The sequence below is a fragment of the Babylonia areolata genome, chromosome 23 (assembly GCF_041734735.1).
Source record: "Babylonia areolata isolate BAREFJ2019XMU chromosome 23, ASM4173473v1, whole genome shotgun sequence".
In the NCBI taxonomy this organism is placed as follows: Eukaryota; Metazoa; Mollusca; class Gastropoda; order Neogastropoda; family Buccinidae; genus Babylonia; species Babylonia areolata.
The window spans coordinates 37,653,341-37,680,230 of record NC_134898.1 but is presented as its reverse complement, the minus strand read 5'-3'; the positions used below and the strand labels follow the sequence as shown (position 1 = coordinate 37,680,230).

At 42.1% G+C, this 26,890-nt stretch overlaps 1 protein-coding gene across 1 annotated transcript; it reads right to left on the bottom strand.

Moving 5' to 3' along the window:
- Nucleotides 1-31: 31 nt before the first annotated feature.
- Nucleotides 32-21,036, bottom strand: LOC143297661 (uncharacterized). Its single transcript, XM_076610081.1, has 5 exons — nucleotides 20,989-21,036; nucleotides 8,991-10,399; nucleotides 8,396-8,508; nucleotides 3,150-3,317; nucleotides 32-685 (listed from the first exon to the last, which is right to left on the bottom strand). The coding sequence occupies exons 1-3, from the start codon at nucleotides 21,034-21,036 to the stop codon at nucleotides 8,445-8,447; spliced, it is 1,521 nt and encodes a 506-aa protein (XP_076466196.1). The 3' UTR covers nucleotides 32-685; nucleotides 3,150-3,317; nucleotides 8,396-8,444.
- Between the last annotated feature and the right edge of the window lie 5,854 nt (nucleotides 21,037-26,890).

The following is a 26,890-nucleotide window of genomic DNA, read 5'->3' as shown; positions in this document are numbered from 1 at the left end:
GTATGGGAGGGGGGGAGGGTAGGGAGGGAGGAGAGAAAGGGTAAGGTGTGTGTGTGTGTGTGTGTATGCGTGCGTCTGCGTGTGCGTGTGTGAGCATGCATATGTTTTAGATTTAACACACCATCTTTTGACTGTTCTGCAGGTAATCTGCATGGCCATGTATATCATAGATTTCACCGAGATGATACAAGTGATTCTGGAATCTTCTGATTCCCAGAGAGCTGACCCATATTAAAATGACACAGGTCCAACACTTCTGGGTTCTTTGGAATGATTCATTCCGGCTCCACCACCCACTTCGTGGAACTGGGAATGACAGGATAAAATTCAACATATCAAAATAATAAAACAAAACAAAATGAACAACAACAAAAAAGCAGTCTTGTAATATATCATAAAAGGAAACAGCAAGTAAACCACTGCTCTGAAATCTGTTAATACCCGTAAAAGTCAAAACAGTGGTTTCAAGGCCATGTTTCACACACGGTATACATGGTAATGCACACACACACATACAAACACATAGTAAACCTTTGTAAGCAGCCATGATGTGGAGTATCACAGCAGCAATCTTTGTGTATACATCACTAGAAAGGATGCTCCTTGGTGAGATTCATCACAATCATTGTTGACTGGTGTCATGTAAAGTGCTAAGCTTCTGCATCCAGCACGCTTACTGTAAGGCCTGAAACAAAGCAAGCAGGGGGCTTCCAGTGACCGTCTAAAAAAAACAGTTGTCCTAACATAAAAGATCAGATGCATCTTTAGTTTACTGTCTGTTAATTCACAGAAATTTGTCTTTTGCCTCAAGAAGTATATACTTTTGAATGAATGAAGCACAATCACTAGAACATGAACATTCATCAACATATATAAGACAATATATTCATCAACTTATGCAACACAATAACCTAAGTAATTTAGTCAATGTTGTCAAGGTATGGAAAACCACAGTCAACCATAACCCTGCCTTGAGAAAAAACAACAACAAACTTTTAGAGCTACAGAAACACCTATAATAAATATTTAACAAGAAAGGCAAGGCCTTCAAGACTCACTTGTGATACACTTTTAAAAAAATCCATGTTTTTATGTATTGAGTATAATGCATTTACTGTTATATTTATATTTTTTGTATTCTCTAAACTTGGCACTTTGATCTGATATTCGACCCAACAAAGGATCTGTCATTATTATCATTTTTTGTTCAAACAGGAACTTCTTTTGCTAAGCATGGAAGTTTTATTTATTGCAAACGCTTTGGTGTAGATAGCAGAACAAGGGAAATTACTCTGCTGGGGAACTTAGTTTGCTTTAAAATGATCTTTCTCATCTTAAACATTACATTTTGAAATTATACTCAATACATAAAAAGCTTGGATTTTTTTTAAAAAGTGCATCACAAGTGAGTCTTGAAGGCCTTGCCTCTCTTGTTTCAAAATGTAATGTTTAAGATGAGAAAGATCAGTTTGAAGCAAATTAACTCCACTAGCATTACAGAGTAATTTCCCCTTTTTACGATCTGCACCAAAACGTTTGCAAAATAAATAAAAATTCCATGCTTAGCAAAAGAAGTTCCTGTTTGAACAAAAAATGATAATAATGACTGCTCTAGCTGTTGGGTCAGAATATCAGATCAAAGTGCCAAGTTTAGAGAATACAAAAAATATAAATATAACAGTAAATGCAGTTTGCATATAATTAGGCTTCATTCTTTATTTTTTTGTGCCAATCCCAGAAGCGCAATATTGTTTTAAACAAGATGACTGGAAAGAACTGGATTTTTCCTATTTTTATGCCAAATTTGGTGTCAACTGACAAAGTAGTTGCATGCAGAGAAAATGTCAATGTTAAAGTTTACCACGGACACACAGACACACACAGACAACCGAACACCGGGTTAAAACATAGACTCACTTTGTTTACACAAGTGAGTCAAAAAGCAACAACCAACCAACCAACCAAACAAAACAAAACAAAACAAACAAACAAACAAAAATTCTGAGAATTTGTGTTCAATTTTATTTTTGCCCTGAAGAACCTTTCTTCTCCAGTTTACTAATCAGTTTGTTACTAAGGTTTTGAAATCAATGGATTATGGATGTTTTGAATCATCACACAAAGTGACAAGCAGACAAATCAATTTTTCAGTCAATGGAAACTTGACGAAAGCTGAAAAACAGAAAACTTCAGATGAAAGTCAAGTCCAACATAAAAACAACAACATCAAGAATCAGAATATTTTCAATACTGGCTTAGAACTCATCTCCATTTGATGATTTCCTTGAAGCTATCTGTGATTTTGAACCATAACTAGACATCTATTTATGGAATTGCTGTGGTGTTATTTTGCTTGTCAGGCACCTCAATGCCTAAAGCAAATGTGATCAGGCTGGTACCCAGACTGTTATAAGAAGTTTTTTTGTTTTGTTTTACTGCCTGTGCCAAGGTATTTCAATTTTACCATGAAGGAAGCACGTTAGTGCCATGTCTGACCATTGGTAAAGTGACTTTACAGGAATTACAGCACTCTGATTTTTCAAGGTGTAAAAGTAGTTCAGAAGAAGCATTCTGCAGAAGTCACAACCAAATATTGTATCATATAACTCCTTTGTCACAACAAATTGGCAATGTTCAGTTCAGACTGCTCTACCAGGGAAAGCATGCTGACACAGTGCGATATTCTTTTTTTTTTCCTTCTCCCCAGTCTTCAGTTTTACCAGGGACATCTCTCTTTGTTGCAATGGGCTTTCATGTATGTGCACTGAATGTGATATACACACTGGAATGCCTCATCTGAATGACTGACAACCAGATCACTTCTCAAAATCCAGTGATGGGGCAACTGTCCCAGTCCTGTGTGAATCGACCCTGGGACCCTCTCACTTCCCAGTCAAGCGCTTTACCCGTTGGGCTACCAATCCATTGCTTTGATTGGACTGTACACAGGACACACAGACATTTTGTTTGTCCTCCTCCTCCTTTTCTTCCCTTTTCCTTCCTTTTTTCCTTTCTTTTTAAATTGATTTACTAATTCTACTGATTTCCAATGATTCCTCGGAAATGGTCCAATGGCAACAGAAGACAGCGGATGACAATGAGGATGAACTGTGTGAAGATGCAGAATGCAACGATCCCCATCAACTTACACAAACAGGTCATGTCATGCAATCGGGCAGCAACCATGATAGCTGAAGTCCTCCGACTCCCCATGTTTTCGCTGCTGCTCTGCCCTGCCCTCCTGGGTCCAGGACAACAGTCCTTCCCCTGCTCCAGCCCCCTAAGGGCTGTCATGGAGCTGGACACCCCTCCCTTACCTGAACACACATTTCCATCACCATCACCACCGTGGCAAAATGGTCAGTGTCCTACACTGACAACTGGATGGTCACAGGTTCAAATCAAAACCCCATCTAGAGACAAATTTATCATTGCAGGATGTTTCGGAACGTGCCCGTCTCCTTACCTAGTGTTGAGTGCACTGTGGGCTTTAAAATGGGAAGACTGGGCGCCACACAGTTGAGTGCCATTTTCTTTATGGAATGTGCAAGCTAGTGAGTGCTGCTCAGATTTCTTGACCGACACTGCAGGAGTTTGTATCTCTTAGTTTAGGTTGATGCTGGGAGATCTATATCAACATCATAAAACAGAAGTATAGACTTCAAGCATGTCAAATTTAGCCCCAAACCAAAATCACCACCACTGCAGCATTGCCATTTGACTGGTTTGGGGTGACCTCAGCCTCGGCTAATTCCCTGTTCGTCTCCATGCTTGTGGCCAGTTTTGGTCAAAGGGTCTGGTGTCAGCTTGCCATGTGGTGTCCACTGAATCAGTACAGGCACTACAGAACTGTACTCCATCACAGTGTGACCCATCAACAGTGCAGGGTCTCCTCTGGCATGTGGCCTCAAGACAACCTAACACTGATAGTCCCTTGTGGACTGCTGGCTGGGCAACTGTAGCAGACAAGCCTAAAGCCTGACTGTGGCTGTTTTGTCTGAGGGGCTCAGGATAACTAGGGGGTCAACACTAGTGAAATGATACAGGTGGTTAGACAGCAAAAAATTTAAAAAATAAATAAAATTAAATTAAATAAAATGATTTTAAAAATTCTTAACCCTTTGAGCCCTGACCACCGCTTTACCGGTGGTGGGGAGGGGTGGCATAATGCCTGGCCACCGGCTGAGCGGTGCGTAAACACTTGTGTCGTGTTTTGCTACTGGTTGACTTATATTGAAGAGCCAATCAGAAAAACCGTAATATTCTGACGTCAGTGAATGTAGTACCAACATTGCTGCGCCTTTTCACTGTGCTTTGTGCATGTGCTTTGGATAAAAAAGATCGATTTCTACCATGAAGCGTGCAGAGTCTCAACCTGACACGCCTCCTTTGATCAACTGATTCTGCATGCTCAGATTCATTTTCAACATCACTATCTGTAGCAAAATCATCCGATTCAAATTCCACCTCACTATCAGAGTAATCATTGTCATACTCTACTTCCGAAAAATCATCAAGCATATCAATTACTTGCTGCATTGTGTACAGTTGTTTTCTCGCACGTTTTGTCCCTGATTTCTGCCCTGACTGGCCAGGTTGAGACTCTGCATGCTTCAAGTGTTTACGCACCGCTCAACCGGTGGCTGGGCATTATGTCATTTTTCTCTGCCACTGGTAAAGCGGTGGTCAGGGCTCAAACGGTTCAATACCAATTATTTGCAAATTTTGGCTCAGGAGCTCAGGCAGAAGGGTTAAAATTGCTCAGGAACTCAGGGCTCAAAGGGTTAAGCGGAGAAAAAAAAAAAGAGAAAAAAAAAAAGCAACGCCTCCAAGACACAAAATGATCGTCAAATAGATACAGGAATTACCAACTGGAAATAAAAGAACAGTGCATAGCATATCATCTTGCAATTTGGACTCTTTTAATTATTTATTTTTTCATTCTTATTTTCAAATTTCAATATTATCTTGACCTTTACCCTCAAGCCTTGATTTTTGTATGGATTTATAGCACTGTAACAGGCTTGAGGAAAAACTAATGCACTTAATAACTTCTACATTTTTCAAGTTCACCATATTGTGACCTAAAAATCTTACCTTATGACCTTGACTCTCATCATAAAAAAGAAAGGAGGAACAGTGGCCCAGCAGTAGAGCACACAACTAAGAAGTGTGAGTCCCAGGTTTGATCTTCCAGCAGGAACCCAGATTTTAACCACCTGGCTACTGTCCCAATCATGCGTGATGATCTGGGAGCTGGTCCTTCAGATCAGACAACAAACTGAGGTCCCATTTTACCAGCATGTACCTTGTGTATGCAAAAGAACCCACGACAGCAACAATAGCCGTCTCTGGCAAAATTCTACATACAAATAACATTGGTAAAAACGCTGACTGTCCTAAATAAAACCCTCTTGGCTGAAAGAGTGGGGATGTAACTTGAGCAAGACACTCTCCACTATAATCAAATTCTAGCCCAGATAGTTGGGACATCAGCTGCCTCCTCTACTGTTTCTGATGGTCACAGCTGGATATGATTGACAATCATATTACACATCACATGCTGACAGAAAAAAAAGGACAAAATGGTGTGAAGCCAAATTATGCTGATGTACTCTCCCCAGGTCAAGCAGTTTGATTCTTTGAATTTTATGCGGAGAGGTCAACACTGAGTGAAGCACAAAACAATAACAATTAACATACCAGACACGTATCTCTCTTGAACCTACAACTCACACACACACACACACACACACAGAGAGAGAGAAAACCTGACCACTGAAATGAAAATTAAATGACAAAGAAAATAAGGAGACCTGAAAAAGGTAAAGACAAAAGAAAATAATAACGATAATGATTAAAAATGACAATAAATAAACAAATACATAAATGAATATATAGAAGAGAACTTCACACACACACATTTGCTCAAATGCTTGTGCTGTAAAAATTCATGTGCACACACACACACACACACACACATATACAAAGTGAAAAAGGCATTTAATTACACATACTTAACCATGACCCAACTAGTGCAGACTCCGGCAGGGGTCTGACATTCCTGTCCTGTGCAAACTACTATCCGCCTATGCAGAGAAAACGAAAGTAACTACGGCAGATAACCTCCCGGAAGTAGGTAACCTCCCCATTTTAAAGCCATGATTATAAAGTCAGCCATAAAAAGTCATTGGTAAAGCACTAGTACATTCCACTTTTTTTTATTTTTTTTTTTTTTATACTTAGATGATGACATTCTGGATAGGATGGAATCAAATCTGGTCCCATCAGGAAGAGGACGTCCTATGAAGCTGCCAAACCTTCAGCCCACCAACAGAGTGTTGCTGTAGGGACTTTGCTCAAGATTCCACTGACACCAGCACAAAAGACATGCAGCCTGGACAATTCACACAGCAAGGAGAAAAAGTGGCTGTTTTTTATGATGACAAATTTTACGTTGGAGAAATATCTTCAACAAGAGCCACAATGGCATTCATGACCAGCTGGGGAGACAGGAATGCATTCAAATGGCCAGATACAGTTGATAGTGATCAATTGATTCAAAATTTGTCTTGGCCTGGAACTTGGACATGTTCAGCACCAATGGGAGAACATGGTGTGTGAAGGAGTTTGATGCAGTTGTCGAGAAATTCAGGGAGTGGAAGTCAGCATAAGTTTCTTTTTAATATATTTAGGCATATTTCAGACATATATATATACAACTGTTACTCATAACAGGTGATAAGGTTCCTGAAATAGTGAAATGTTACATCAAGTTGGTGTATTTGGGAAAGAAAGGCAAGTGCTGGAGAGAGTGTCTGGTGGCGGGGTGGGGTGGGGTAGTGAGAATTATTCAATTTATTTGTCAGAAACAATGCATGACATTACTTTGTATGTATGACAGTTGAAGTCAGATGCAGACAACATTTTCATATGTGAACCCTCTCTGTAGGCCAACTGGAAGTGGAGATGCAATGATATGCCTGTGGTGTGATTTTGTGTTACACTCGTGCACTGTTTTTTCACTTCGCAAATTGCAGTTATAAAGGTCATTTAGTCGTCTACACTTTTTGTTTGAGAAGATTGTAGTTCTAGCAAAACTGTAAGTAGTGAGTTATGCGTCTGAAAGAATTTTCAGGCACATTTGGAAATTTCCTAGACTTTGGCGGGGGTGTAAAATTGGCTTTTTATCTCATTTTGCATGTGATTTTGACACATTTTAGGTGATTTTGCTGATGAATAAAAATGATTTGGATAGTTATACACTCAATGTTTTTGTCTTTTCTGTTTGACAGTAATATGAAAATGATGTAAAATCAGTCCAAACATTGTCAGATACATAGCGTGGACACATGGCATGTCTAAAAATCAGTTTGTATCGCAAAATGACGCAACATGCACATATACAAAATATTCAAACTGAGATATCTCAGAAACTATTGAGATATTGATTTGAAATTTTGCATGTGTTCTTTCCTTGTTATTGCCTTCAATATGAGATAAGCAATAGCCAATTTTATTTCAATTGAAACGCTTTTTCCATGTTGTGAACTTGACCTCTGGCTCTGAATTCCAGTACATATCATGCTGTTACTTAAACAAGTCTGATTAAAACTGGATGCAAGACATAAGCTCAACCATCACTACGCTCATCTGACAAGGGACAACCTTGGCTTTTTAAATTTAACTCATCTTACTTTTTACGTCATTGCAGAAGGGATTCAATGACTGGTAAGGACTCAGTTACAGCTTAAGCTACCATTTCATCAAGTTCGTAACTTCTTTCTCAATCACTTGAACTCTTGTAACAGTTGCTGCGAAAATTGTCAACATGGAAGTTCACCACAGAAACTACTCACACACAGATAGGCACATCCACATCTGAGACTGGGTGATCATAGACTACACAAGAGTTGGCATTTTGAGCAACCCTCCTCCCTATTTCCCAAACCCCCAAAAGCGTGAATGTATGCTCTTTTCAAATTTTTAGAATCAAACCATTCTTTTGTTATTTCTTTTTTTGTTTGTTTCTCATATGCATGACTATGAGATTAACACACACAGACTGAGAGAGATTGTGGGAATGACTATGAGGCTGAAACGGAATTAAATTTATCTTATTTTAGGTTAGTGGAATAAGCATTATTACTTTTTCTTTCTTCTTCTTCTTTTTTTTTTTTTTTTTTTACATCAAACCCTCTGAGAGAGTTGAGGTGGGGGGTGTGGGGGGGGGTGTGTGGAAGGGGGAAGAGAGATATTGAGAGAGAGGGACAAAGGCACAGAGAGAGAGGCTGAGAGAGAGAGAGAAGAGAGAGAGAGAGAGAGAGAGAGAGAGAGAGAGCTGACATACACTCAGAAAAAGATGAGGCTGAGACAGAGACAGAGAGAATGTTACCTTATAAATCAGTGAGACAGATGCCAGCAGGATCTGTTCACTCAGGTCATCATTGACGATCAACCCTGTACTCTTCCGTCATTGTGACACTACGATGTACCCGCATCCGAAGTCTGAAAAATTATCACTCCATTAAATTCAATAATTAACGAGTTCAGTGCCACAGTATTTTGTATTTTTATAAAATAATAATATAAAAAAAGCTTTCCACCTGCCTGAGAATACTGAGGATTCAAAGGAAATAAAAAAACATAATTCAGCACAAAAACTAAACAAGATTCAGGAAGTAAACATTTTTGTAATGGAAAATGATTGTGGATTCTGATTCTAGGCTCCCCCCTCCAATTATTTTGATTGTAGATGATCTATTCAGGCATTTCAAAGTGAAGATAATTTCTATACATCAAGAAAGTCTATTTACACTGCTACAATTGTTATTTTACAATGACAGGTCAACTAGGAGCTTTAAGAGCTTGATTCCTACAACCCCTAGATGCAACAAAAGATGATTATTACTTATTTAAGTTTCCTAGCTTTTTCTTTTTCTCTCCTCAAGAATACAAAATGAACGGTATAGGAAGCATCATAACCCTACCTGACAGGAGCAGCAGGTACAACCGGTACAGGTATGACGGTCGGTCGTGGAACGATGACAGGGGCTCCAACGTAGTGTCTGTTCATCAGGAGATACTGCTGCTGCTGCTGCAGCATGGCTGCCTGTGACTGTTGCTGTGCTGCCGCTGCCGCCATCCTCTGTTGTGCTACACGCGCAGCATGCTGCTGCTGCTGTTGCTGCTGCACCGCTGCTGCTGCCATCAGGTTTTGCTGCTGGGCTGCTACTGCCCTCATGCTGTGCTGAGTGGCCACTGCAGCTGCCACGTGCATGGGCTGGACCTGAACGTAGCCCATGGCAGGGTACACCTGCCGGAGGGGAACACCAGCAGCCAAACTGGAAGCCGCTGCTGCTGCCATGCAGTTGTAAGGGACGGCGGTGCTCTGAGCAGCTGCCTTCCTCGTTTCCACGGCCAGGTAGGTTTCCAAAGGCACATGGCCCGTCGTCAGTGAGCTGTAGGCGAGGTACTGGTCCAGGGAGACTGGGACCTCATCAGGGGAGCCATCGTCCAGGGAGAGTGAGGCGTCGTCGTGGGAACCGTTGTCCTGGGAGAGTGAAGCGTCGTCGGGGGAACCGTTGTCCTCGTCATCCACCCTCAAACCGTTGTCCTTCTCCTCCTCTTGTTCCACATGCATTGTATCTAGCCTGCTGCTTGGGTCACCTCTGTTCGTGAACAATCCAACAGGACCACAGCCATCCCTGCCTAATGACAGCCTGTCCACCTTGTCTTTTCTCCCCACCTCTGACCCAAATGTCTCTTCCTCACAGTCCCTGCTGGAGTCGTCGTCGTCAGATGCCGCATCGTGGACGCGTGGTGGCAGGAAGGGACTGTCAGGAGCTGTGTGACTGGCTGCCTGGTCAACCTTCTCGCCATTCTGACACTGGGGACAGGCAGGATTACATGGCAGCAAAGATGGGTCACTTGATGAACACTCAGTGATGTCAATGCCAGATGAACCCTCAGTGCTGTCAACGCCATTAGCAAACTCAGTTCTGTCGACCCCAGATGACAACTCAGTGCTATTAATGCTGGTAGAACACTCACTGCTGTTAATGCCAGATAAAAACTCGCCACTGTCAATATCAGTAAAAACACCAGTAGAACACTCTGCACTGTCAGCAGCAGTAAAAACGCCACCAGGGCACTCAATGCTGTCAACAACAGTAGAAACACCAGTAGAGCAATCAGTGCTGTCAACGCCAGTAAAACACTCGGTGCTGTCAGTGCCAGCGATGTCAACGGCAGCAGAAATCTCATTGCTGTCAACACCACCAGTACTCTCAGTGCTGTCAATGCCACCAGAACACTCTGTGCTATCGACAAAAGTAGAGCCCTCAGAGCTGTTGTCATCCGTGGTACACTCAGGACTGTCACCATCATTTTCTGGACCCTGAAGGACAGTGCAAAATAAAGACATCAGTCTACAATGAATCAAGTATAAAATAAAACAAACAATACACTTTTCTTTTTTCTTTTTTTTTTCAAATTTAAAAACCAAAATGGGGACAGACATAGAGAGACAAGACAGACAGAGGCTTTGCCATCTGGTGTTTTTCAGCATGCCCTGTCCCATCACATCTGATATAAAGTTAACATAGTAATGAGATATCACAAAATACTGGGAGTACTTAATATACAATAGACTTTACATAGAATTCAGAAATCAAGAACATATTTGAAACTGTGTGCATGTGCATGTGTGTGTGCACAAGTAGTGCATATATTTCCATTTGTGCATGATTGTGGTATACACATATGAGAGAGAGAGAGACAGACATATAGGGTGGAGAGAGTGTAAGAAAGAGAGAGAGCTAGAAGTAGAAAGAGGGAGTGAGAGAGAATATGCACGCATGGAATTGCTTGTCCACTCCATATTTCTGTATACATAGCTGAAGACTGAAAGAGATCGCACACATACAAGTGCATGACATGTGAATTGCATGCTTCTATGCCAGCAGCCGAAGACTGTAAGTAGTTATGACACACATAAAAATTCTAACTCCTAAAAATTAGTTTAAAAAAAAAATATATATATAGTATGCTTTTACCACTTCAGAATGACTGCTGAAGTCACTGAGTGGTAATGTTAAAGCCATTCATTCATCAAAAGTTGAAGTTCAAAAAGCATATATAAAACTGATTTTCTTGTTTTTCTGAATTTTTTTAAACTGCTGCAGCACTTCCCTCCTTAAAACAACGCAATTGATCCAGCTGTATTTTCCACGTGACCAATTCAAACCGAAAATACAGAGAAATGATAATGGCTATCACGACAAATATTTCTCATGGAACCTTAACCAAGAAATCTGGAGTAAAAAAGGTTAATGGTCCTAAAGAATTCTCCAGGCATGGGGGGGCAGTGAATTCATATCTGCTGTGTCTAGGGCTCTGCGCAGGAAAGCAGGGCCCTAATTCTCTCCTTCCACAGCTGTCACCTTCCCCATCCAAAGTCAGGTTCCCATTCATTGATATGGATACTTAAATAGCGCCTATCCTCAGTCGGAGTCCAAGCTCTAAGCACTTTACAAACACAACAGTCATTTACACAACAGGCTGCCTACCTGGGTAGAGCTGACTGACGGTTGCCACTGAGCGCTCATCAAACATTTCCTGTGTCATTCAATCAGATTTCAGGCACGCATACCTACACACTCAGACAAACATGTAACATTTAACATTTTACATGTATGACCATTTTTTCTATTTACCCCACCATGTAGGCAGCCATACTCCGTTTTCAGGGGTGTGCATGCTGGGTAAGTTTTTGTTTCTGTAAGCAACTGAACGTTGACATGGATTACAGGATCTTCCACGTGTGTATTTGATCTTCTGCGTGCGTACACACACGACTGGGGTTCAGGCACTGGCAGGTCTGCCAATATGTTGACCTGGGAGATCGGAAAAATCTTCACCCTTTACCCACCAGGCACCAATGAGATTCGAACCTGGGACCCTCAGATTGAAAGTCCAACGCTTTAACCATTCGGCTATTGCGCCCGTCATACCTGGGTGAAGTGAGCAAAATCGGAGCAAAGTGCTGTTCCCAAGGATACATCACCATACCGAAAAAAAAAGGACTTTGAACCCTGATCACTGGTTAACAATGGAGCAGAAGCCCGACACCTAACTGATTCTACCACACAGCCTTCTAGTTCTTAATCTGAAGTACAGCTATCTTATTTTTATGCAATAGTATACAGAATTCAGTTGACTGGCACCCACCCACACCCACCTCAGCTCATAAACAAAAGCTGAGTGTAAAGTATGTGTTAGTTTCATGTCAATGCTATGTGCTACGGTGGAAAAAAAAAAAAAATCAACACTTTTGAAACTTTCATACTGTGTGTGATGAGTGTGGTCTAATGTGAAAAGCATCGTGCAGTGAGAGTTTCACGGTGGAGGTGGTGGTGGCAGTGGTGTACGTACGCGCGCGCGCGCGTGTGTGTGTGTGTGTGTGTGTGTGTGCGCGCACGCAAGTATGTGCACTTGCGCACAGGTATGTCTGTAGGAAATGAAAGACAGAAAAAAGACCACGAACAGAATAAGCATATACACACACACACACACAGAATAAAAAAAAAAAAGAAAAGAAAAGAAAAAAGGAAAAAAAAAAAATCTCTCAAAATCCAATACTACTACTGCTACAACTTGACTTATTTCATTTTGAACAACTGACTGCCCAAATCTATGCCACTGGAGAACAATCACCAGGTCACACCAGAAACATGTCATAAACACAATGGGCTTTATAACTACAGTCAGGTTCTTTTTCCTCCCCTTTGGCGCCCACGCCAATTTCCTTGGTGATACACAAGTGTGTTTGCTGACAATAAGCGCATGCACCTGTGTGTGTGTGAGAGAGAGAGCATGTGTGTGTGTGTGTATGTGTGTGTGTGTATGTGAGAGAGAGAGAGAGAGAGAGAGCGTATGTGTGTGAGGAGTCCGAGCATGCGTTCATTTTCAATAATCATACCACACTCACATTCATTCAACCTCAAGGTTTTACAGCCATACTACATTCAAACACAGAGAATTTTTCTCTCTCCTACACACACACACACACTTTTCTCTCTTACACACACATTCTTTCTCTCACCTTTTCACACACACACACACACACCAAGTTGACAATGCGGCACACTCTCTCTTCTCCCCAGCATTATTCCACTCTTGAAACTCCCCACGGTGCAAGCAAGCACATTATCTCCCTCTTTGTGTGAGTGTGTATGTGCATGCAAGGTTGGGTCTACACATAATCCTCTGCTCTGCTATATATAGACTTTGATTGTCAGGCCTGACAACACCCCATTCAACAGGCCGTCTCCTCCGGCAAGAACACATGCAAGAAATAAATAAATAAAAAGTAAAGGGAAAAAAATGCACACAGGGCTGGCCTTGAGGACAAAAGGAGATGGAGACACTCCAGCATCAAAGCCAGAGCACTTTCCCTTGCGGCCACTGCAGCCTGTCCTGCCTGTCCCAGCCTCCATCCAGTGAGCATGTAGCTGCTGTGGACAGTCCCCCTACCCATCTCTTCGTTCGTTCGTGAAGCCAAGACAGGACGATGATGAAATACAGACTTGCATGGCATGATCAGACTGCAGAACTACGCAAACAACCTGTGGAAAAAATGACACATAAAAAAAGAAGAAAAAAAAGTGAATCATGCCCCACACATGAATCTCACTCACTCTGATACCACCGAGTTCAACAACTCAAACATAATGCAGCAGTTTCTGGTATGGCTTCAGTGTCTCATTCTTTCTCTCTCTCTCTCACACACACACAAATCAATCACACTTTCATAATTCATAAAACAAATCCAAACCGTCTTTAGTCAGGTCAGCCACATAGAAGCTCTAACAGCAACAGGGAGATGCAGGGATGATGCAAGAAGAAACCATGGGTTAGATTTAGAATCACTGACAGTGATGCAAAACCTGGTATCGAAGAGGCAGTGATACCCACCTCTCTGACCCATTACCTTCCATGACCATGAACTCTACCCCCTCCACCCCCCTCTCCCAAACTTCAAGCCTTTTCAGTTTCTAAACAGCCCTTCATTTTCTCCCATTTGCCATGGTCTTCCTGGATTGCTGTGGGTCTATCCTGGGGTTGTTCAAGAATTCGTAATCAGGAGTACCATGTGATGTATGCAGTCAACCTCTGGTCCTTCAAAGACATGTATCTTTTTAGGTTCATAAAGGTTTTAATCAAGTGAGTTTTAAAACAAAGAAGTCCTTTGATTTTTCATGGGGGCACAGGTTGCTAAATGGTTGAATATTTGGATCCTCAATTTATTTGTTATGTCAGACCATTCGCATTGTATACAGAAGTATAAATTCATATACATACAAAGCAGTATTCCACAGAGTGGTTCTTTGCTACTGCAGGCATCACTAAAGGACCTGCAGACATGAACAAATTTGACTCACATTCAAACAGGCAAGTTCTATCGTGCCATACCCTCTTGGCAGCAAATGAGAGGCTCAAGATAACCAGCCAATCTGAGAGCCAGTAAGCTTTCATCCTGATGTATTATTTACCACAATAAAAGCACAGAGGGCAGTATATTTCCCATATTCCAATATCACTTCAGTGGTAAGACCTTAAATTGAAGACTACACACACACACAGACACACACACACATACACACACTGAAACATACCACTGAACATGTCCATCCTTCCTCTCTCTCACACATCACAACGGCCTTGTTATCCAAATCACAAAGTCCAAATTAGTTGACACCACAATACAATTTGATCTTTCATTACTTTTGAAGGACACAGCACACAATCCGCAAACAGCAGTAACTCCACATCCACTGAGAAAGGTATGCACAACAAGGTGGGTCTTTCTCCAAAGCATACTGGCACAGAGTTGCAAAGGAAGCTCTCACTCACATCATATCCATCCATTCACATAAGTACACAGGGGCACACCAAAAGTTTAAAACGGATATAACATCTTCTTCTTTACCTCAACTCTGTAAAGAGTAGGGCACTGCACAAAACTGTTCACCAGATTTCTCCAGGTCTGTTGGTTTGTTGTCAAAGTCTGGGTCTCAGCAAATGGTTTTCCTGGCCATTCTGCAAATGTTGTCAGTCCATTGTTCTTCTGTCTTCCCCTCCATCTCCATCCGTCAACAGTTTCTTGGAGGAATGTTTTAGCAAGACAATCAGATTTGTTATGTGGCCATGCCAACATCCTTTTTTCATAACTGATGTCAGCAGATGTTCATATGGTCTAATGTGCTGTTTGATGGTTTGGCACATTTGTTCACTGGTCACACCAAGTGATATGATCAGTGTATCTGATGTTTTATATCTTGCAATAAGTGATAACCCCTTATTTCCATGGCTTGGAGTCTTCTTTCCGAATCCACTGTGTGGGTCCATATCTTCAGGTGCATTAGACATGATGCAGTCCAGGAATATGTTGAACAGTGTTGGAGACAGAAAGCAGCCTTGACGAACTCCATCCTAAGTATGGAATCACTCTCCAAAAGCACATGTCTGAGTACTGCACTCAACACTTTGGAGTATAGTTCTGGATGGTATTGATTAGCTTTTATCTGATGTCACAATTTCTTCATTGCAGCCCATAGTGCCTCCTGCCAGACTGTCAAATGCCTTCTTGAAGTCTAAGAAAATGTGTTGGAACTCCCTCTGATGCTGGAGATGATTTTTGCAAAGGGTATGCAGGTTAAAGATCTTTAACTTCAAGATGGTACTTCTGCCTTCAAAGAATCAACATATCCAGCCTGTATACGATCTGGCCAAAATCAATGAATATAACCACCTCTTCCCCATCATCTCCTCCATCAAAATGAAACAACATCGCATTTTTTGGTCAAACCCAGGCACAACAGGTGGAAGATATTTATTAAACTACTACCTAATGTTATGAACAGCACGGTCACCACGATAGCGCAGTGATAGTCTAGTAGACAATGCTCGAATGAGAAGTGAGGGGCTGGGAATGATTCACAAATGTGTCAGATTTCTACCGTGATGTTGAGCTTTACGACATATTGACCAAAGCCCTTAAAGTAATTTTTCCCCCCAGTGTTATGCCTTCCAAAGCAGTCCAGACTATGGTCAGTGAGGCCAACTCATTTTCTATTGTTCATAGCCATGGTCAGTTGGAATTTCTACTCCCCCAATTCAGTTAAGTCGATTAACTGAGGTCACGTGTGTAGCAAGCACTTAATGCATTAATTGTAAAAGAACCAATGTCAACAAAAGGGTTGTCCCTGGCAAAATTCTGTAAAAAAAAAAAAAAAAAAAAAAAAAAAATCAACTTGCACTTTGTAAAAAACAAATACACTTGCAGGCAGACAAAAATAAAAAAAAGGATGACATTACACTGTTGCAACGCACTCTCCCGATGGAGAGCAGCCCAACTTTCACGCAAAGAAATCTACTGTGACAAAAGAGTAATAAAATACAATAATGTCATGACATAAAGACTTTGAGCAGCAGCCTGGGCGCTTGCCTTTGAGTGATAAGATATACCAAGATCCTGTGAGCAGTGTAAGTGAAAAACACCAAAACAACAACATAACAAGAGCTATATCTGGACGTGGAAAAATCCTCTCTGAGAGGGAAACACAGACAGGAGAATGAAAAACAAGGACGGTTCTGCACCAAGCAATTTATTCCACTCACGATCAGGAGATCAGGAAATCAGGAAGTCTGAATTTCACATAAAAGAAATCAGTTGTGACCAGAAAGTAATTCAGAAGCAGAATACAATATCATGCCGTTTTTCAGCAACTGTTCCATTATATCATTCAATGATCCATGGAGAAACACACCAAACCTGACCCGTGTCCCACAAAACCCTGCCAACACAACCAATCAAACATGTCTCACAGAGCAGCAGAATGAAATCAGTGATAACAAATGAACACACACGCACACACACACACTTATCTATGTGTGGGGTAGGAAAACAGGAAGCTCCAACAGGGAAAACAATGCATCTCATCATTTTTTTGACAGACACTGATACAGTAACTTTGACAGAATACTATAATACCTTTGTAAAATGTCATACCCACCTTCATCCATAGTCTCACCATGACAAGTCTTTGGGTATGCAAACAAAGCAATCCCAAGCCCCCCAAAGTCTCCTCCAGTATCTGGACATCCTTGCTACAGAGCAGCACTGGAAATCACCTCCGTTGGAAAACACAACAAATGCAGGGGGGAAAGAAAATCTGTTTCCTCAAAAATGATCATTCAGGAGCATCACACATGCACGTGTGCACACGCACTCACACAGAGTATAACAAACCTGAAACGGCAGAGCAAGCAGAGAAATGACTTTCACAGACTTGCATCTGTATCAGGTTCAAATTCAAATTCATGATCACAGATGCACCATTTTGGGGTAAATACCAGTCAAGTGCTAAGTTTCACTGAACTCTGGATAGTCTAACTGGGTAGACAGGGTAGTCTAACTTTTTTTTTAGTGCTCTACTGAACTCTAGCAGGTTGTCACCATTGTGTCAGGTAAGTTTTTGTCTTCGCTTTGCTGAACTCTTGCATGTTGCGTCAGGGTAGTCTAAGTTTTTGTCTTATGCTCTACTGAACTCCGGCATGTTGCGTCGGGGTAGTCTAAGTTTTTGCCTTATGCTTTATTGAACTCTGGCATGTTGCATAAGGGATACATGTGTAAATTTTTGTATTACACTTTACTGAACTCTGGAATTTAGGCTTTGGGTTTTGTCTTCCGCTTTACTGAACACTGGCTTTTGGGCTCTGGGTAGTCTAAGTTTCTGTCTTAAGCTTTACTGAACTATGGCTTTTGGGCTCAGGGTGGTCCTTGTACACTGTCATAGATTTTGCCTACTACTGGTATCTCCCTGTGGACTGCTAGTGCCAGGACGGACAGAGTATGGCCCAGGGATTCAGGATTAGCATAATGCAAGCACACACACATACATCATATGCAAATGCATACCCGGACTCAAATGATGCTTAAATTACAAACATCTGTTGAAAAGCCAGAAAAGTCCGGCTTCTGGAAAAACGGACTCTTGGAAAAACTGACGTACAAGGAGTACAAGATAAGCATTGCTACTGTGATTGGTCGATCACTGTCACGGTTGTGATCTTGTTTGTACCTTTGGCTCAAGTCAACATTTATGTCCTAATATCATCATCTGAATTCTCCACACATCTTACATTATCCGCCTGCTTGTTCTCTGGTAGTACTCTGCCATCATGAATCTGTTTGTCTTTGATGAGCTCTTTTTATTTTGATTCAAGGGAAATTTTCTTCAGTTTCCACCTTGGTTAATGTAATACTTCCAGCTCAGATGCTGACCTCGACAAAGTTAACTCATGACATATTTCTACACATTTTAACCATACATTAGGTGCACTATATCATAAGACGCATGGATGGAAGTTTAGGGGGAAAAGGTCTTCCTGTCATATACTATAAGCAGCAGAACAAGGGATGTGTCACTCCAAATCACAACTGACATGGAAATTAATTCAGCAATTTGTCAGGAATCACTGTTTACTTTAAGTGTAGCACATACACATCTGACAGCAATCGCAGGCTTCCTTTTTTTATTTTATTTTTTTTAATAGCCTTTTTCTAATTTTAAAATGTAAACCATGATGAACTCAGCTGCTGACTGCTGTGAATGACACTTGGGATGGGTAGCAGAGACACAGAGAGAGAGAGAAAGAAACAAACAGAGCAAGTGGAATAGAGAGAGAGGGAGGGAGGGAGAAATAGACACAGAGAGACTTGACAGAGGGAGGGAGAGAGAGAGAGAGAGAGAGAGAGAGAGAGAGAGAGAGAGAGAGAGAGAGAGAGAGAGAAAGCGTAACTGACAAGAGAGAAAGCACAACAGAGAGAGACAGACAGGCAGACAGAGAGACCTGTACAGTGAGGACATACAGATAGGTAGTGATACACACACTCACACACAAAAGAAAGAAAAGGAAAAAAAAAGCTTGCTTTTCTCCAGTAGCAGTACTATCAAGGTCTGTATTTCTCTGTTGGGCCCCAAGTGTGGGATTTCTTGATTTCTCACTAATTTTCCTTTTTCCTTTGACTTGAACTCTGTGTGTATGTGTATGTGTGCACATGTGTGTGTACATGTGCGTGCTTGTGTGCATGCATGTTTGTTTACACACACACACACACACACATATATATATATATATACACACACACACAAGAAACATGCAGATCAATGTATTTTGACAAAACCAGACACACAATATACATATTCTCACAAAACCACACAGACACACCAATATACAAACAAGACATAAGGTGACAGACAGGCAAAGATTAATAAGAGAAGGAGAGAAAGGCAGACGGGACATAGGTAACGGTACGAACAATTAACAACAGGAAAAATGGCAGACCGAAAAAAAAAAACGAAAAAAGCGGAGAGTGGAATGCGGCAAAATGCTTCCCTCCGCCCAACACCCCTCCCTCACACACACACACACACACTGACACACACACACACTCCAAGCTGTACACACATCCACACTGTGGCAAGACCATAAACCTTCACAAAAGTAAATTAAAACTGAGAAGAAAAAAAATGTCATATTCGTTCAATACCACTGTGTTGAACTTGGAGCATTCATCTGGTGTATCTGGATCAACCACCACTATACCAGGTAACCCTGTAAAAGAACAAACATTAAAGGCAGACTTTTCAGACGAAAAGGACTCCAGGCACATGATTTCCCCATGGCCCCCCGACAGTCGGTTTCCACTGACAGTCTTGCTTCTCAGGATCATTCTATGACAGAGAAGCAAAGTCAAGCGCAGAACTTCTCTGAAAAATTCACCACAGCTTTACCATTCACAAACCAACAGCATGCTGGCACACAGATTGCAGCGCACACACACAAACACACGCACACACACTTCTGCTATCACTTTGTGCAAATATCACCTTCAGAACAATCTCATGCTTGTTCCACCAGAAAAAGTAAAAATCTCTTTTTCAAGTAACAAAGGGAACATTTCTGCAATGCAGACAATTCAGCAAAGGCTCATTTTCTATTTCTATGCAAACACCTTTCTTTTTGGGGTCAACCAGGGAAATACACTCCATCCAGAAATCTTCATTCCAATGTTTCACATTTCAAGTCACACACACACAAATAAGGCTGTTTACTAATAAAATGTCAGCTTTATAAAAATTTTAATGTCCATTCTACCTATGTCAGCTCCAACTTTTCTTAGCTTTTGTAATCCACAGACAGGGAGGCATGTGCTCATCACATTTTCAGACTCCAGTATAGACCCACATTTTTGTTCCTCTTTGGCTTGTCAAGACGCGCCTTTTTTCTTTTATCTATCCAGCTTGTCTCCCAAGTGCCGATTCTTGTCCACTGGTTGCACAGATCAGTCAACGAAAAACAAACCATTTCATTTCCATCAAACGTTTTTCTTCTTCAGTGAAACTGGTCTGGAACTCACTCCAACGATGAACTTTTAACATGTACAAATCTTTTTAAACTCTTTTTACCTGGTCTTTCAGGAAGCCTTTCTTTGATCTAGTGGGTGATGGGGTGTACTGGGAGAAGGGGGTGAAGTGATGGGGGGATGAGGGGGAATTGGTGAGGGTATGAAACACCATGATGATGTATCCTTTTTTTCTTTTTTTTTAACTATGAAATACCATGATAATGATGTATCCTCTTTCTTTTTTCTTTAACTATCTTTCACCTAGCACAGGTTTTTTTTGTTGTTGTTTTATGCTTTTTTGTTCAACAGACCATCTGTGACGGTATCCCCGATTTGAGCAGATAGTTTGGTGGTATACATACACGCATACATACATGTCAACCTGACAGTGAAGTTGGGTCAGGCATACAGATTTTAAACTGGTGAACACAATATACTTTCCCCCCCTCCCCCCCCCCCCCCCAACCCTCTCCCCCACCCCCCTGCCACCCCTCATCGTTCCCTCCACATACCTTGTTGATGGACCTGAAGTTTTCCTCTTCTGCAAATGCTTCACCCATGGATGCGTGCCATCCACCATCCCTCCTGATGCAAATAAACTGCATGGGGTGCTGTGTTTCCAGGACAAGAGACGAGAGTAGTAGTGAACAAGTGAAGCAAGTGAAGACACTGGCAGCTCAGCAAATGTCTGTGGTCTTCAAGCAGAGGCTGGTAGGACTCCTAATTCCTCAGATATGTTCTTTGGCAAATCAGGCATTGCTGAGGGTATTGTTTTTGTTTTTTGTTTTGTATATTTTTATTCCTTTTTGTTGTTGTTGTTGCCCCAGAATCAGGGGGACATTTTGTTTTCTGTACTTCAATGACAAGTGATGATCAGTGATGAAGATGCTGATGGGGACTGATCCCACATCCTCCCAGTCATTGTACTGTGATGTTGACCACTTTGCAACAGCTGGTCTTTAAGTGTTTTTCAGGTGCTGAGGTATTTTCTGCTTATGTGTGTGGATTTGTTTTGTTCAGAGGTCGGATGTGCTCAGTACTATCATCTTATTACATGTATGTGTGCATGTGTGCCTGTATGTAAGGGGCTGAGGGAGTGTGTACGGATGTGTGCCTGCAAATCAGTGCGCGTGTGTGTGCAGTGAAGCCTTCAGTTTTGTGGCACCACTAGTTAAACCAATATTAAGACACTGAAAAAAAAAAAAAAAAAAAAAAGATGGTGGGGCAAAGAAGGATAAAAAGGAGACGTGGGGAGAACAGGAGGGTGGCGAAGGAGGACAGTTATGTGTGCAAGCATGTCTGAAGAGGGAATAGGCGCAGTTGACTAGAAAGGTGGTGGACACACTGAGAGAGACACTGAGAGAGACAGAGAGAGATCTTCCATCATCAATCAATCAAATTCAAAGCCAATCTATTCATCCTCTACCAAATGTACAATGATTGTGTGAACATCTATTCAGAGAGGAGAGGAACAAAAAGACATGAAAGGTAGTTTTCAGTGAGGATGAACAAAGCACAGAGACAACACCATATATAAAAAAAATAAACTCAGAGAGAAGAAGGTAGAGACCAAGAAACCAAGAGAAAGGCTCTGAGCATGTGTGTGTGCGCATGAACACAAGTGTGTGTGTGTGTGTGTGTGTGTGTGTGTGTGTGTGTGTGTGTGTGAGCACATTATTTTTGTGTGTGTCTGCATGTTAGTGAGAGAGAGAGAAAGAGTGTGTGTGTGTGTGTGAGAGAGAGTGAGCTTGTGCGTGAACTTTTGTGTGCGCCAGTGTGTATATGTGTGTGTGTGTATTTGCACATGTGTGCATGCTTGCTCGTGTGTGTGTGTGTGTGTGTGTTCTTATCTTAATGCTACTGTGATGCTACACATCATAACAAAACATGGGAACATACCCACGCACAAAGCACACACCATGCATATGTGGCAAATAAAACACTTAACAGGTATCAGACACACACTGACGCAGACATAAGAATGTATCAATACACTATACAGATGGCAGAACAAGATATCAACGTGAATATAGGTTAAGTGTGTGCAATCCATGGAGAGAAAGGTTGAGAAATAAGGAAGAAGGAGGGACTGAGAAAGGAGAAGAGAGGAGAGAGACACACAAAAGGGAGACAGAGTGTAAGAAAGAAAGATGAGATTACTCAAGACTGTTCCACAACTCCACGATTCTCACACAGGTAAAATACTGACACACTATGCAGAGTATCCTTGGGTGTGTGGCCTCACAGACCACTAACACTGTTAGCTTCCTGTGGACTGCAGACACTGGAACAGCAGCATGAGCCCAGGTGTGGCCAGCCGTGTTTAGAAGACTCAGGATTGCATGTACTCTGTATGCAAAATGCTTTGATCATTGCACATCATTCATGAACAACCTCCTGGCCAGACATTTTGAACCAGAAATACATTACCTGAGTTTCAAGAGTTTGGTAAAAAATAAAATAGTACAGCCCTCCCAAATCATTACTGAAAGCAAACAAGAAAAAAATAAAACAAAGAAAAACAACATGTCTTCAGCTGTACGCTTTCAGTACTGCAGCACCAAAGTAGCGCTCAGCTTATCATCCCATAGCTCTTGGCCAGCACCCAACCAGCCTGAAACCATAGACATCCTTCAGTTTCAGGAGACCATGGAGTTGTGCTCTGGGTGGTGTTTCTGGTGCAACACTGACTGTGGTTTGTGTGGCTTGACAGGTCTATTCGAGAATGGCAGTCTCTTGTACACTTTTCACAGACTCTGGGTCTTCTTTCTTTACTTTTTCGCCTCTGACTGTTGGGTAAGTGTCTCTTCAAACTTGAAGAGGCTTTTCTGCATGGTCTGCCTCCAGGATGTAAATGAAACTGCTGAATGACCAGAGTGGTCAAAACTCAATAAAAGGTAAACCCCGAGTGTTGCCGGTTATATCAAGAGTAGTTTTGAGGTAATACCATAATGTTGCAGGATGAGTGATAAGTAGTTTGGGAGGAAATGTCACAACGTTGCTGGATAAATAGTTTGGGGGTAATACGTGATGAGTAGTTTGGAGGCAATGCTACAACACTGCTGAATGAGTGATGAGTAGTTTGGAGGTAGTGCCACAACACTGTTGGATGAGTGATGAGTAGTTTGGAGGTAATGCCACAACACTGATGAATGAGTGATGAGTAGTTTGGGGGTAATGCCACAATGTTGCCTGATGACTGATGAGTAGTTTGGTGTACATGTAATACCACAACACTGCTGGATGAGTGATGAGTAGTTTGGACTGATGCCACAACACTGTTGGATGAGTGGTGAGTAGTTTGGACTGATGCCACAACACTACTGGATGAGTGATGAGTAGTTTGGAGGTAATGCCACAACACTGCTGAATGAGTGATGAGTAGTTTGGAGGTAATGCCACAACACTGCTGAACGAGTGATGAGTAGTTTGGAGGTAATGCCATAACACTGTTGGATGAGTGATGAGTAGTTTAGAGGTAACGCCACAACACTGCTGAATGAGTGATGAGTAGTTTGAAGATAATGTCACCATGTTGCTGAATGAGAACCATGGGCAAGCACAGAAAAAACAAACAAAAACAAAAAAAACCCTTGTAGAACAGTCACGTGGTCTGTTCAATCAGTGACTGTGACTCGAGAGATGGTACCTTACCGTAGACATGTAAAATGTTATTCACTGCTCTCACCCCCTCATCCTCTCTCCCTCTCTCTCTCTGTTATGACAACTATCAAGTTTCTTCTTCAAACTTTTAAGTTGACAACAGTTCCAACACCCAGAAGCCATTCACACTGGTCACAGAGCTGGAACTGCGCATGACTGGTTCAGAAATACCAATCCACACATGCAGAGTAAGTCTATGAAGCGAACCTTTTGCCTGCTTATGTGTACTAAACCAACAACCTGCCTTGGTGCAGCAGTTAATATAACAGACATCGATCTGACTCTGAGGCCTTGGCCACTTTGGGTTTTACCACAGCCCTCAAGTACATGGCTGGTGAGCTCGTTGTGAAAATGTTCCACATTCAAATCACAGATGTCCTACATAAAAATTGGCATTTTCTACTAGCATCTTAACGTGTTGTGGTTATGGCAGCATCAATGTAGTGCTCCATAGGTACCATCCAATCCCCTTAATTTCCTTTGTAGTAATCCCAATCGGCCATATCACTTGAGAAAGGTATCGACATTGAACCCAAATGTTACTAAGTGATATAAATCCTGGCCAGCTCTGCCACAAAGTCCTAAATCTTAACCAGCTGCCGTGGCGAAGTGGTTAGCGTCGCGAACTGACGGCTGGGAGGACGCGGGTTCGAATCCCAGCGGAGGTGGATTTTTCGGCCCGTGGCCGGCTCCTACCCAGAGTTGAGTGTGCTGTGGGCTTAAATGGGGAGACTGGGACCACACAGCTGAGTGTCATCCACTTCAAGGATGCGTCTTTGGGTGTGTTGCTCTAATTACCTGACCAACACTGCAAGTGTCTGTATCTCTCGGGCCTGGTTAACGCCGGGATATCATTATGACAGGAAGCATAGAGTACAGTCTTGTCACGCAGTCCCAAACCAAAATGGACCTCCATAGCAACATCGTCATCATCATCGTCATCCTCCTTCTCCTTCATCGTCATCAATATAAACAAAATAGTCTCAAAGTCTGTGACCTTTCATGCTCTGCTCTCATGGTGACCTCAGTTTCGATACCACTCCACTTCCGTGCTTGGGGTGAGTCCTGTCAATGTTGTCAGTGTCGGCAGATTCATGGGGGGGCTGTTGTTTGAGGGACGTGGTGGCGGTCTCCACTCTGGGAGAGACGCTCACTCAGTCTGGCTCCGCGACTAAGCCATTATTGTCGTTAGTAGGGGGCTTAGTAGGTGGTGTCCTAAGTACGTTAAAACAGAACAGGCACCACTGAACACCACAGAAGTGACTCAGCAGCAGTGCAGGGTCTCCTCTGGTGTGTGGCCTCCAGGCGACCTAACATCGATGGTTCCCTATGGACTGCCGACGCTGGAACTGCGACGGATGAACCCGGGTGTGGCCGTGTATGGGGGAATCTAAATGAGCGGTGTGGGAGTAATGCCACTGAAACGGCGCAGATGATGGGGCAGCAAAAAAAAAAAAAAAAAAAAAAAGTCCTAAATCTTGGGACAGTCAAGCATAATTTACTTCCTGAATGTAATCTTTAGAAGCGTTGTCCAGAGTTCCTGACTTGCACTGTAGGTGTCTGCATCTCTTAGGCTTGGTCAGTGTTCAGGTGAAAAAACAAACGGAGTACAGTGTACAGTACAGTGTCATCCGTCTGTAATGCAAGGACTGTGTATGCTGGGGGTCTTACCAACAACCTTGAAGGAATAACCATAACCGATCAGTCCAATCCATATCCTGCAGCATCTTCTCCACTGCAGATCCTGAACAGGACAGCCGATAAAAAAAAAAATGACTGTAAAATGTATCTTCTCCTTGACAAGCTGTGATATTTGCTCCTCTCCAGCTTCATTTTAACCCCGTCTTTCAAAGTTTCTCTTCAGCGAGCGCTGTCAAGGGCAGAATTCCCCACATGTCCACATCAATAGGGATGGAGGCCATGTCTCTTGTGTATTTGTCTCCGTGGCAGAGGCACAGACTTCTGACAGCTCAAGATCAGCTCGGAGATGGCTATCCTCCAGCCATAGCCTTGCCATATGTGAAGTCACTGGCTGAGAGCATCAGGCTTGTGGACCTGGCCCTCTTCAGTGCCTGTGGGTTCAGAACCCTGTATAGTCTGATGCAACACAGATAGTAGTTTTGCTTTTTCTCTTAACTGAAGTGTAGAAACTAAATTCATGTCATGTTGCCTTAACCCTTTCACACAATTCCAGAACCAAAACAGATATGTTCTGTGAGTAGATACTTAGTATGATCATCATGATTGCTGTCCTCTCGACCACCAGGCAATGAAGAAATGTCTTTGATTCCAGTGTCATGCCCTCTGCTATCATCATACTATTCACAGTGACCTCAGTTTTGATTGATCCTTCACTTCCACGATGGTATGAGAACAAGCCCGGCCCTTCCTTTTTGGAGGAAGTGTCTGGGTTTGTTCCAATGTACCATTTATTTACCTGTGTGACAGCTGATTCAGTAGCATAAGCTGCATTGACTTGAAGTTGTGTACCTATGAATGAATGAATTACCTCTCTTTACTACATTACGGTGGGGACTAAAGTCACAGTTTCTGGTGTTGGCAGGTTAGCAACACAGGGACTAACACAGTGGAAATGATAATGGAAGTGACTCTGAGTCTCTCCACTCCAGGGGAACACCCTAAATTTGCAACAAAGCAATTATTGTAAACAGTAAGAGGCTTAGTCAAGGTGGGGCTCTCCATCAGCAGCAATTGTTGAATCAGCACAAGCCCTACACAGCACAACCTAAG

Bases quoted from the DNA above. Each gene is read 5' to 3' on its own strand.
- LOC143297661 (XM_076610081.1), bottom strand. From the start codon at position 21,036: ATGGGTGAAGCATTTGCAGAAGAGGAAAACTTCAGGTCCATCAACAAG. The intron at 10,400-20,988 runs GTATGTGGAGGG...ACTGTCCTTCAG, and splicing joins ACTTCAGGTCCATCAACAAG to GGTCCAGAAAATGATGGTGA. The intron at 8,509-8,990 runs GTAGGGTTATGA...ATAATTTTTCAG, and splicing joins GTACCTGCTGCTCCTGTCAG to ACTTCGGATGCGGGTACATC.